This window comes from Papilio polytes, unplaced genomic scaffold (genome assembly GCF_000836215.1).
Source record: "Papilio polytes unplaced genomic scaffold, Ppol_1.0 DF823934.1, whole genome shotgun sequence".
Lineage (NCBI taxonomy): Eukaryota > Metazoa > Arthropoda > Insecta > Lepidoptera > Papilionidae > Papilio > Papilio polytes.
Window position 1 is genome coordinate 765,918 of NW_013525270.1, and position 13,826 is coordinate 779,743.

General features: G+C 31.3%; 1 protein-coding gene across 1 annotated transcript; it reads left to right on the forward strand.

Annotated features, from left to right (window-relative positions):
- The first annotated feature begins 2,751 nt into the window (after positions 1 to 2,751).
- LOC106101990 (pancreatic lipase-related protein 2-like) lies at positions 2,752 to 11,457 on the forward strand. The gene is made up of 7 exons (XM_013281382.1): positions 2,752 to 2,946; positions 8,855 to 8,987; positions 9,371 to 9,596; positions 9,927 to 10,107; positions 10,193 to 10,384; positions 10,622 to 10,790; positions 11,062 to 11,457. The coding sequence occupies exons 1-7, from the start codon at positions 2,889 to 2,891 to the stop codon at positions 11,162 to 11,164; spliced, it is 1,062 nt and encodes a 353-aa protein (XP_013136836.1). The 5' UTR covers positions 2,752 to 2,888; the 3' UTR covers positions 11,165 to 11,457.
- Positions 11,458 to 13,826: the final 2,369 nt, after the last annotated feature.

Sequence of the window (13,826 nt, forward strand, 5' to 3'; positions counted from 1 at the left end):
TAATAAATATAATTAGGATAATTTTAGATACTAAACCCCCTTCCGCATTTTGATATATTGAACTAGTAGACCTTGTAATTTCCGTATGCGCTGACATGAAATATAACTAGTTATATTTACATCACAACTTACGTATTATTATAAAAAATGATATCGTTTGTACACAACTGTTTAGCCTCGCTTTGTTTGCATCTTTATACACGTGTTCTTTATTCCATTTTTAGTTCTGCAACTAAACAGTTGTATTGACTGCAAAACAATTGACAATCGCACCACAGTTGTTTGGTCAAAGTTGTGCATCCGTTCTTATTTCCAATGTTTAGTGACGGGCACAATTATTATCGTGCTTAAGACCAAATTAAATCAGTTAAAATAGAATTTGTTTAAGTCATTCATCATATTTTTTAATTTAAATTCTTATGGTATGCTAATAACGTTTCATTTTCAAATATTTTAATTAAAGTAATATTACAACAGTTTTATATACGAGCTGTTCGTTAACAATTATTGGTAATAACTCTAAAGTAGGCCAAGCTCAATACAATGTTAAGTTAATAACTTAACGCAATACAGTAATAGAAAAACATTGGCGGTTAAGGAAATCCGTTTATGTTTATTTTTCTTACGAGTATATATCTTTATTTACGCAGTGTATTTAATAATGTAACTGAAATTATGGATTTGGATAACAAAAGCATATTGTGCCGACCCCAAATTGCACGGAATAAGAGATTTTACAGTACAAAAAATGGACACAAGAAAACTTATACAATTACAGAACTTATACAATCATTGTAAAATACAAACTTCAGTACTTAAAACATGCGTTTGACAGCAAGCCACTAATTTACAAGACGCCGTATCTTCGGACATCCGAGTTGGGCAACCAGAGGTTGTTGACGATTGGCGTTGTTGCAAAACTTAATGCTATCCTTCGATGTTTTGTAATGCATGTGCCGTTTTCATTAAAAGTTACGTAATAATTCAAGGCTTTTTTCAACTGATCTTCTGTGTGTAAATATTATAATCATTTGTTTTATTATCTTAAATAATAGCAATTAAAATATCGATAAATAAAGGACAATAACAACTTCAAACGTATAATAACTTATGAAGTAAGCAAATGTCAAGCAATTTTTAAACCTAGTAATGTGTTACAATCATGTATCAACATCATATAAATATTGTAAATGCGAAAGTTACGATGGATGGACGGATGCTTGTTAGCTTTTGTAGCCTAAACGGATGAACGGATCTCCATAAAATTTGGCACAGGTTTAGAGCATAGTCTGGAAGAACACATAAGCTACTTTTTATCCAGGGAGTAGTTACGGTTCCCGTGGGATTCATTAATTTAGTTTTTTAATGTTTACTCGATCATTCTGCAACGGGTTAACATAACTTAATGCAATTTGGTCGAGATATAAAACAAAGTCTGGAGTGCACATGGGATAAGGTTCATCCCCGAAAAATATCCGGATCCAGAGGGATACGTAGCTTTTTGTTATTAATATAAATCGTATGTTTTCTAATACAACGCGGACGTAGTCGCGGGCAACAGCTAGTATCCTATAATTTACACAACATGAGACACTTGCATAATTACCAACTCAATTGCATGAAACATCTCTATCTTATTGCGTTTTTAAATCCATTTTTTGTGATTCAAACTTCGCTTACCTAAGCCATTTTTCGTCCGGGCTGAGTACTTTCATTGTTGAGTTTATTTCAGACAATTCTACCATTTTCGCTATTTATATATTTGTATAAGTTTATTTAAAAAAAATAGACATTTTTAAGGCCTGGTTAGGGCTAATTTGGGTAAGGCAAAAGTCACTTAGTGGAAACATAGCTGATAAAAGTCTCTACAAAAAATCAGAAAAATGTACGAGGATATGAAATGCATAAAGTATTAAATTTACGTTTGCCTTAGGTAGTGACCGCACTGAGGTTACGTAAAATCTGGCTAAGTAATGATACCTGTTTTCCTTCTAGATACTTTCGAATTTTAAGTATTATCTTAAACAGACTGTTGGGTATTTCCCAGTGTACGGTACATGAATTACTAAAAAATCTGTTTATGTCAATTTTGATTAATTTATGTAAATTGGGAACAATTTCGTTATAAAATGGAATGTGACCGTACCACTAATTGCTATTCGAATATTTACTAAGGAATTTTGACGCTGGTTTACTACTTTTGAATAGTTACAACCCAGTGATGGCTTAGTCCTTAATTAAACTTTGTCTTGAGCTATTTTTTTTTAAGTTTTTTAAGCTAGCGCTTGACTACGATCCCACCGACTGAGAGTGAAGATTTGGTCGAAAGATGGTACGCGCTACCCTAATAAATACGCATTCACTCTTTTCTTGAAGGCCCCCACGTCATCTTTAAAGTGGAAAAACGTATTGTTTATTATAATTTTTAATTGAAAAGAGATAAATAACAATATAATTACCAATAAAACGAATGAAAAAAATATACGTATCTGAATTTTTTTATAGAGTTAATTTTTGTATGGCCAAGTTTCCGGAATTACAGGAATGATTCTCGCTGCCTAAGAGTATCCAAAAGTGACGTCACAATATCATACACTAATCACAGTAATATTAATGAAGTCATTAATGCGTTTGTAACATCGGAATCCAAGACGTTCGCAAGAGGGGACCCTACGTAAGGCGAGGGTCAATACGAGCCGGCCACTTTCGCTTTTAGTTCCTTCAAAGTTAACGCACGCGCCACACGTCGTGAAGGGATGTTCGGAACTATCGATAAGACGCGGTTTTAAATTAAGTGATGTATTTATTTGATAATTTTTAGTCATAACTATAGATTTATAGACATTAATAATTTTAAATTTATTTTTTGAAGTGTGTTAATAAGAAAAATGGTGACAAATGTTAAATGGCTATTTTTATTGGGGATTACAGCGGTTCAGTTTTCTGGTAAGGGTTACAAATATTTATATAAAAATTTGTTATTTAAAATACTGATAATGTACACAAACCTAAACGAAACTAAAAATGTTAATAACATTTTAAACACAGGTTTAATAATAAATACTAAGTATTTACTAAAATAAAAAGGTTTAGTTTGTATTGGACTATTAGTTTAGCAATCAAGATTCGAAATACTGAGCGGGCTCAGCAAACATACTTTTATGAGGGTTTTATTTTTGTTATACAATAAATTCAAAAAAATTACAATATAAAAATTAGCAATATACTTAATTGCGAGAGCTTTTCCGTTTGCTTTAACTCGATAATTTAAACAATCACAATAAAACCAATTAAGAACTGTACACACATAACCGTTTAATTCATTCAAAAATTCCACGAATATTGTACCGAGTCATAGCAGGCATGCGCACAATCGTGCGCACTACTTCCGAACGTTACGTTAATCGTTCGGCCGACATTCGTGTTGCATAACAGAGCCTCGCTCTTTCGACTTACTTAATACTATCACTCGCGGATATTGTACACAAATTTGATGCAACACGATAATTGTTAGTTTAAGACATTTTAAGAAAATTAAAAAAGGCAACGCATCTGTGTTCCGCGATTTTGTTTCTGATATCCAAGGGTCGATTTCTTTCATTAAAAGTTCGACTGCTCATATACTCCTTACCTTATTAAAATTAAGTTGTTAAGTGTGAATATATATATAGTTACATCATACACATATATCATACACATATATACACATATATAGTTGTACATCTTACTAATAATGAAAATTATAATTTATAGCCTAAACGGCCTAACGGATCTGGATAAAATTTGGGATAGATATAGAGCATACCTAAACTGGAAGAACACATAGGTTACTTACTTTTATTTATTTTAATTCCGCGCGGACGGAGTTTCGTGCAAAAGCTAGTATGACATATTTTAGTTAAAATCGACTGAAGTACCCTATTATTCCCCGGAATGAGGAAGTTACTAAGTCATAGGTTTTTAAAATTGTCTATTGTTTCTTGTAATACAGCTTACTACAGTAACATAAGTTGCGGTGGAAACTTAGCATCCGAGATGTAAGACAAACAAAGATATAACTTAAACCTTATTATAACGAAAGTTAGCCTTAAATATACAAAATATTTTAGTACTATATCTAATTTGTTGTGTGTTTTATAAAGTGCAAGTTTTGTATAAAGTGCAAAATGCCCTAATTATTGCCGAACTACGAAAGAAGATCGCACTTTAAAATGGATATGACGAGAATGATATAATATATTAGTATAATAAGTTTCTTTTTTTCAACCTTAATATAGATTTAACTAACTTTCAATGTACGTATACTACACATATAAATATAAATAATTTGTGCAAAGATGAAGGTCAACAGAAAAGTTTTTGTTAATGCACCTTTTAAATGTATAATTCGATACAGTCACAAAAACTATACTGTTTTGAGTTAAAAGTTTTTTATCTTAAGTAAAATGTATTTTTCTTCTAAAAGGTTAATGTTATTGACCATTGTTTTTATCCAATTCTATTTTAGCTTATTTCAAAATTAAACAATTAACCAGAAACAATCTATAAACAAACAGTGGGTAGCTTAAAAAAATATTCCCATCGTTGTATACGGAAGTTCAACTTTGATTTACAAAGCAGGAAACCTTTCGCTAAGGCATTTCATTTAAGTAAAGAAGTACGTTAAGAAAGAATAATAAGTTCGTATCTGACTACTGTTGCGACCACAACCATGAAAATAGCATAAAAAAACTTGGTAAGAGAAACTATTACTAGCAGTTTTGCCGATCTACTCATTACTAATCAAGGTATAGACAGAAATATTGTTAAAAGCTAGGTTCTCACGTTTTATTACAACTATGCACAATAGCAATTGATTTACTTCCCTAATAGCTTTCTCTAATACTTTAAAGTTAGCATTGAAGAATATATTTAATAATAATTTCGCCCGCGACTCCGTCCACGTGGAATTAATAAAAACAAATGTGAGCAGCGTATGTGTTCTTCCAAACTATCTAGAGGACATCTACAACAAATTTCATCTAAAACCGTTCAGCAGTTTAGGCAAAAAAATCTAACAAACATCCATTCATCCATCCATCTAAACTTTGGCATTTATAATATTAATATGATAAATTTTTGGTAGTTAAAACTATTTCAATTTGTATTAAAAGTTACTATAAAATTATGAGTGTTTTCAAAGCTTACTTCAATATTAAAAAGTTTAATTTATAACTCTTAAAAACAGCAATGTTTAGTAAACCAGAATTTGCTATTTCATTGTTTACCTTGAAAGTTGTTGTGAAATATAAAGAAATCGTGTAATTTATTTGAAGGTTGTTGATCTACGTATGAATATGTTAACACTTGCAAGATAAATATTTTACTGTTAAAACTTTTTCCTTGATAATATAATTAGAAATATCGACAGTTCGATAAACCATGAAACTACGAGTAGACTAGTACCAATGTTAAAAATTATTCTGTCTATAATTTTCATGAACAGCCGAGTAACTTAAGATCTGAATATACCCCGTTAATAATATAATCAAATTTTAAAAGTAGCAATTCACAAACATATAAATATACATTTCCAGACGTATGAAGCTTTATTATCCAAAAGTAAGAAAGCACAATTTTTACTGTGTTAAAGTGCCAGTTTTTGTACAAATTCTTATTAAACAATATTAATGAATAAATGTAAACTTGTACCATCGTTATTAATCAGCTTTATTTATATTTACAGAAAATATACAATTTATTATCGCTTACATTTTTTACGTTCTTTCTTTTCTTCTGTCACATCTTGTACACTTTTTAATAATAGATGTCTTGGCAGCCAATATGCAACCTCTTTGGCTGTATTTATAATTCTTGTCATCCAAAAAGGTTGTATTTGCACTAAACAATAAATAAGGTTAATTTGATATTCGAAGACGTTAAGATAGATCTAATACGTGTAATGTATAATTATTTTCAATAATATTGCAACCTTGTTAATTTTATACCGCAAATTGATGTAAATAAATATTGAAATAATTGTGTAAAAATTAATAATGCATGAATTCGGTAATGACATACTTAATAACGACCTTGACAATTTGCTTATTATTTGCATATTCCATTCTACTATTAATTACAGATGTGTGTGGTAAATATTAAAAACTCCCGACGTTATAGTTAACGTTATAGTTAAGTTAACTCGGCTTATCAATTGACTATAAAAAATTCTTATTCCGTCTTGCATCACTATTATTCCAGTGTAAATATATTGGAGGGATAAAAATATACTGGAGGGATGTCTGTCCGGGAACTGACATTATAAGTTAGAAATATAATATAAGAAACTTCATTTCTAACCTACTTGTAATTGGAATAGAATTAAGTAATATGCGCATTATAAGGCTACTAGCTTCTATGCCAAATTTCGTCGAGATCCCTTTAGCCGTTTAGACTACAAACTTAAACAATCCATCCATTCATCCATCTAAACTTTCGCATTTATAATATTTATAGTAAGATTAGTTATTTAAATTCCAGTGAAGTATTCAACTTAACCTCCAAAATTACAGTTTGATACCAAGGTTTATCTACGATGAAATTATTGACCTCCGTGTTGCAATAGGATCCACCTAATACGACAGAAATGCTGTCGGTTGCAACAATATGGCACTTTATTGATAGGTTTATGCATTATGCGCCCACGCGTGTAACCTCTTTTCGTAATATAAATTCTAGAACGATATAGAAGACTGCAAGATAGAATGACATAATACAAGCATAATAAAGTCTGCAAATCGGATTAATGCAGTATTCTGTTCATGTTTTAATGATAATAGACTTGCCATAAACATGTGTCATAAGTGAAAGTGACTTCTCTAGTTTAAATGTTATCCAATTATCGAAGATCCTTTTGGTAATACCAATTCAGTATTAGTAATAGGTGATTTTATAATGGTCTTTGAGAATCGATCTGTGAGAATCTTATGCAAGTATTACATTTCTTGTGACATTGTTCTAAAGATGTTCTGTTTTGTTTTTAGTTAACGATCTAATTCCTTTGTCGTAGAAAACAGATGTGTTTTTGTTAATAAGAAATGTAATTACTTAAGGCAACTTTATAGCTAAGTTGACAATGTTTGCTGGATATAGAATTTTAAACTTTGAAAAATTTAAGGGCTTGTCCCACAACTAGCTGATAGAGGCTCAGATAGCTTAAAAGTGACGCCTGTCAGATAAAGAACAAAAGCCGATATTACCATCACATTGGCGTCGTTGACCACCTCTGTGTTCCTGCCACTCGTTTGTCCCTTTCTCATATAAAAAAAACATAGTTTACACGTTGGATTGTTATCAGACAATTTATAATTTGGTGAGACAGGTCCTAAATGTTTTAATAATAATGATACGGTTTTTTCTTCCAAGTTGACACTTTTAAGATTTGCAATCTACAAAGTGTTATATTGTTCTCGACAATAGCAACGATACTTAAACATTTGTAAAGACGAGCGAATAAATTATACTAAATTGAGCTGTCGTCATTGTCCACAATGATAGACTATTTTCACTTCCATACTGCATTGTTTAGATAACAAACTACGTAAATTGTTTCTATAAAAGTAAAAGACAGAATAATTAATTTGTCAAAAAAATCTTTGTAATTCATATATCTAGGGAGATAATAAAAGAAAGCAGTGTGGCGATAAATATATGCATTTATGGTGAAACATGTACCACGTTGATGACCGTAACATCAACCAGCGGTATTCATAGTTACATAAATCACGTGTACTATATTTTTGGGGTAGTACAAAAAGTTTTTAAGGATATTCAACGGTAAAAACATAATAGAAGATCGCCCGCACAACTTTTACTTTACAATCGGACACATGTTTAGTTTCCGTTTGATTCCTATGAGTTTATATGGAAGTGCGCACACTACTTGATTTCTAGTCATGCAACTAAACAGTTGAATTGGCTATGAAACAATCGCACAACAGTTGTGCGATTACCTTATTCTATCTCATCTTAGGAAACTAATAGAATAAATTGTTTATTTAACTTATTATGAATTAAAAGTTCTTTCCTTTAAGCCTTGCCTCAATGTCCTTACATACGTCACTTGTATCTGCCTTGCACTCTGTTTATAAGAAGGCCATCGTCATAATTATACAAGTGATTACTTGATACAACTTAATATTGTAATGTACAAGACTTCATCGTTAAGTGTTAAATAGGTCATAGGTTAAATAGGGTTTTCATATGTTGCCTGGAATTTTAATAACAAAAATATTATAAAACATATAAATTTGCCTTTTTAAAATAGACAAAAATATTAATTTAATTTCGATGAATTAGGTAATCTTCGTTAATCTTAATTTGGTTGTGTTTTAGCTGCTTTTAACTGCTCTATTTATAGTTGTATTAAGTAATGAAATAGCCCGGTAAGTAATTATGTAATCATGGCAGAAATGTGTTACATTAAGTTAACGATCTCTTTACTAATAATAGCTTCAGTAATAACAGTGTGGTATGTTAAATTTTACTGATGAAATAATACAAGGCTAAAATATTCCACTTAAAAAGTATTTTATATATCCTTAAAGTTGTTACTTGTTTTGTTCTATTTACTCGGTCATGAATAAGTTTATCCTTTTACTATACTTATCGTGCTTAAACATGTATGCCCAGTTTTCATTGTTTTGGTATAGTGATAGAATCTAGTACTGGCTTGTAGTTAAAAAATCTATACTAGATGTAAACTGTATTTTTGTGAATTAACCATGTTTTAATGAAGAAAATCTACCCACACGATGTTCCACTACATGACCTTAATTTTAAAACCTTTTACTAAACCAGTATTTTACGTTTTCAGTTTCGCAGACGCAAGAGAAAGACGAACGTGAGAAGAAACCGCAATCCGTGCGAGATTTGTTCGACACCAAGTCATGTATCCCCGGCCCCTTTAGATGTCCACATCCACAAATGCAGTTTTTTCTTTACACTAGGTAATTAAAAAAAAAAACACTTTTTGGGAAAGGTCTTGATTTCACGAGTTAGAAACTAAGTTTAAAGTATTGCGTCAAGGTCCAACTAAGCTCTGTTAATATTTGTATAAAGTCTTAAAATATAAATCATCATCTTCATCTTTATTCTACTCCCGTTAGGTCGACGCAACAGATTTTTGTCCTCCACGTAACTCTATCATACATACGTCATCTTAATCATCACTCCTTTCTTGATCATGTCACCTTTCACGCAATCCATCCATCTCTTTCTAGGTCTACCTCTACCAGTGTACCCTTCCACACTCATAACTAACGTTCTCCTTGTTATATGGGAAGTCTTAAAATATAAATATCTAATAATAATAAGAATTTCTTTCTTTCAGGACTACACAAGAAAAGGGGGAATTACTTAACACTTTGGACAATGAATCTTTAACAAATTCAAAGTTCAATCCAAAGTACCCGACGAAGATCGTCGTACACGGCTTTGGCGGAGGAAGAAACCTATCTCCTAGTACTGATATGAGGAACGCGTACTTCGCAAGGGGTCACTATAATATTATCATAGTCGACTACGGAAGTCTAGTCAAGGAACCGTGCCTCAGTCAGGTTGTAACAATTATACCAGTTCCTATAAAACAACTACCTCTATCGTACAGAATCTTTCGAGTTCTGTAATTAAACAGTTGAATGGGTTGCAAAACCATCGACAATCGCCCAACAGTTGTGCTAAGGTTTAGTTTCAAATTTCGTCCAAGAGTCCTGCAGTAGCTATATTCTAGATCGATCAATAATCATAACGAACAAGTCTTGTAGTTGCTAGTGTTTCTTTAGAGTCCAATATAATACAACGCCATCTTTTAACTATCGCCTAACTTAGAAAATGAAATCAGTTGTAACAAACGTCCAGGACGTTATTTCATTAATGTTTTTTTCTAGATAGAGTGGGCTCCTCGGTTTGCGAGCATGTGTATAGCACAGCTGGTAGATTACCTGCAGTATCATCCCAAGAAGGCAGTAGCGCCGGAGAGAATACACACAATCGGTTATAGCGTCGGAGCTCACATACTGGGATTGGTGGCTAATCACCTCAATGATCGGAAATTAGGAAGGATCACTGGTAAGTCACAATTGAAATCGGTAATTTTTCAAAAATAGCGAAAAAAAAAAAACTTTAAGAGTCAATGCTTTAAATTATAATACAGGTTTGGATCCCACGATTTTCTTTTACATGGGAAACAATAGATCTCGGGACTTGGACCACACAGATGCTTTATTTGTCGATATCCTCCACACGGGTGCTGGCATCCTCGGACAGTGGGGACCCAACGGGCATGCAGATTTTTATGTCAACGGCGGATCCAGTCAGCCTGGATGCGCACATGATACCATTTTTCGTAAGTTAAATTGTTGTTACCATTATTTCTTTTATTAAAACATTCTGAATAAAAAACTAAACTTTTGTAGTAATAACGTTAGTGCTAAAACTAGGACTTAGCGCCATCTATTTGTAAAACAAACAGTATTCTCTGTTAAAATACCTCACGTAGAGATGGCGCTATTTTTAACTGTAAGTAAAGAAAAAACAATAATCATTTTGCGTACCATGTAAAAATGTCCTATTTTTATTCCAGAAACGCTTTCCTGCGACCATACGAAGGTGACTCCGTATTTTATTGAATCGATTAACAGCCCTACCGGTTTCTGGGCTGGTCCTTGTCCTAATCTGTTCTCATATCTCATTGGTTGGTGTGAGCCCAAGGATACTGAATATGTACGCATGGGAGAGCATGTTACTCACAGGTAATTAATTGATAAATCAGTGGTTTTAGTTAGTAACATTTTGCTCATTCTATTTTTTGACATCAACAACGCCATCTATATTTGACATTTCTATTTTAAAAACCCTACGTCGTACTAGTTTATAGGATAAACACAAGATGGCGCTGTTGAACAAATTTCTGCCGACAGTAATTTAATAGCTCTTGAATATTTTTTGTGTTTATCTCTATGATTTTTATCAGAGCATTTAATGAGTGTATTTATGCTTAAAACGTAATTATTTACTTTACAGAGCTCGAGGCGTGTATTATGTGACGACGAACGCAAAACCACCTTACGCAAGAGGGTTCCCTGGTAAATCAAGACGGTTGCGATCTATCACTCCGTATAGTTGATTGTAATTTAAGTGTGAAATTAATTAATGCTTAACTAATTTAGGATAAAGAAACTGATGCCAACGACTACAATAGTTACTAATTAGAGCGCGCGCATCCTTGGACTAAGCTACCGCACAAATTTTTAGACGCTCTTTGATTCCTATGAGCTTGGAGATGCGCATACTACTCGATTTTTAGTTGTGCAACTAAACAGTTGAATGGACAGCGAAACAAGCGACAATCGCACAACTGTTTTGCGATAGTTTAGCCAAAGGAGTGCGCCCACTCTTAACCATAGTGTCATATTCTTGTCTGTCTGTATATAAATTCTTTTAGTTAGTTGATCAATATGGATTTTGTTTTTAAACCCAAATCCATTTGGACTATTTAATTATGCTTTCGGTGATTTTAAATTTATTTTAATTTGAGAACAATTTATCAAATAAATGAAGAATGTAGAGTTTTACATTTGATTTAAAATGGCTTGTGAGATCAAAAAGTACTCGTAAATACATAGTAAATTTAAAATAATCTTACTTTAAATGTCTTGTTTAGATTTCTATTTCATAAAATTACTTAATTGTTTTAATATTAAAGTTTAAAAAATGATGCTTCGAATTATAACGTTCATGTTTTGTTTGCGTATTTGTCAACAGTCCTGGCCGCATACATTAAGTTGAATGTTGAAAGTCATAAACTGACAATACTTCCACGTTTTAATGATTCGTTAACTAGCTAGTTATATACCATCAAAATTTTAATGGCTTAACTCGAAGTAGGGCAAGCTAACTGTTGTCTTAATATAATTAACCTAAAAAAGTTTATGCAATTTTCGTAATATTTAAATGTTGTAAATGGCCACGAAAGGGCTATTTGTTCTTGCCTTTTTGCATTAATAAGTGGATCTTAAGGTTACCATTTTGATACGAGTTTGTAATTATTGGTGTAAGGAATATAAAATATTTATTTCTAATCTCTGTTGTTTTATTTTTACTAAATAAATTAATCAGAGCGATACACGTCAAAAGACCCAAATGGTGCTTAACTTGATAAAATTTATGAATATCTAGCTTTCGCCCGCAACTCCGTCCACATAAAACTATAATATAAAACATAGCCTTTGTTACTCACTGACAACTTAGGTTTTAATGGTGAAATAATTTTTGAATTCGACCCAGTAATTTGTGTGTTAATTTATTACAATCAAACAAACAAAGTTTTCCTCTTTATAATATTAGTATAGACTAGAACTTACTCACAAGTTTAGAAAAAAAATGTAAAAACATAACCTATGTTACTGAGGGATAACGCAGCTTTTTAATGGTGAATTTTTGAAATCGGTCCAGTAGTTTTTAAGTTATTCCAATACATACGATTTAAAGAATCTGAAGATTGTACACTTTTTAAATAGCCTTGAGGGCAATTTTGGTGGTAACATTTAAAAAATGAGACGTATCTAAGGAAAGGTATCGAATAAAACACATTTTAAATTTCTAACATATATTAGGGAATATAATGTTATCATTACATTTATTTTACAAATTAAAATGGATTTTACAAACAAGAATCTATAATGAAAAAAAAAACGTTTTCATTTCATCATCATCATCTCCCCTGCTTTATCCTACTCCCTTGGGGTCGGCGCTTTGGGCTTTCGTCCTCCAAATAACTCTATCATCCGTCATCTCAGACATCACTCCCTTCTTGATAATGTCACCTTTCACGCAATCCATCCATCTCTTTCTAGGTCTACCTATACCGGTGTACCTCCACATTCATAACTAACGTCCTTCTTGTTACATGCGATTTATCCCTTTTCATTTGAACTTTGTTTTGTACATGGAATATACACCATACATATTATATCATGTTAATTTTCTATAAAACTAGAATAATGTAATAATTACAAGCAAAACAACGAAAATTAAAACATTAAGAACTAAGTTTTACGTTACGTTAAAATTATATTGAAATTTAAAACACACCGCTAGTTTGTTTTACATATGAAACTATTTACATAAATAAATTTATGGCACTTAACATAAAAAATATATTAACTAGTATAATAAATTAAATAAAGTAATAAATTATGTGTTTAGCACATTCCCTTTTGCTTTATTTGTCTTGCGTATCTACGATATTTAAACGCATATTTGAGATATTGTTTGTTTATTATTTAAACTATTGCTTAATCGGAATCTTATTAAATGTTCAAATACGGTATAATACTTACTAATAAATACTTAAATATATTACTAAATTGTATTTTTTTTATTAGTGACGATAGTTTTAATGTAAAACTGGTTGAAAAAAAGTATAATGGTAATTAATTTAATCATTACAACTTTTTCTGTCTTTTTGTAAAGATTTTTACATTTAAATTTATATTTTTTTTTTGATCTATGGTTGTTAATGTATTAAAAATGTAACAATCAACAGTTTTACTTTTTAAGAAATGCAAAAATATTGATGATCTGATCTTACAAACGCAGAAAAATAAAAATAGTAGAGCAAAGGTTTATCGAATATTTTTGTGTTTAAAAACAGTGACATCGGAAGACAGAAAAACATTCTTGAATATGTGATTATAACCATATGACAAAAATAGATATTAATTTATTAATTAGAGTATTTTAAAATCATTTACATATTTACAAATTACATTGAATTATAATCTTAC

Excerpts from the sequence above, each read along its gene's own strand:
- LOC106101990 (XM_013281382.1), top strand. The coding sequence starts at position 2,889 with ATGGTGACAAATGTTAAATGGCTATTTTTATTGGGGATTACAGCGGTT. Across the intron at positions 2,947-8,854 it reads TACAGCGGTTCAGTTTTCTG|TTTCGCAGACGCAAGAGAAA; the intron begins GTAAGGGTTACA and ends TTACGTTTTCAG. Across the intron at positions 8,988-9,370 it reads CAGTTTTTTCTTTACACTAG|GACTACACAAGAAAAGGGGG; the intron begins GTAATTAAAAAA and ends TCTTTCTTTCAG.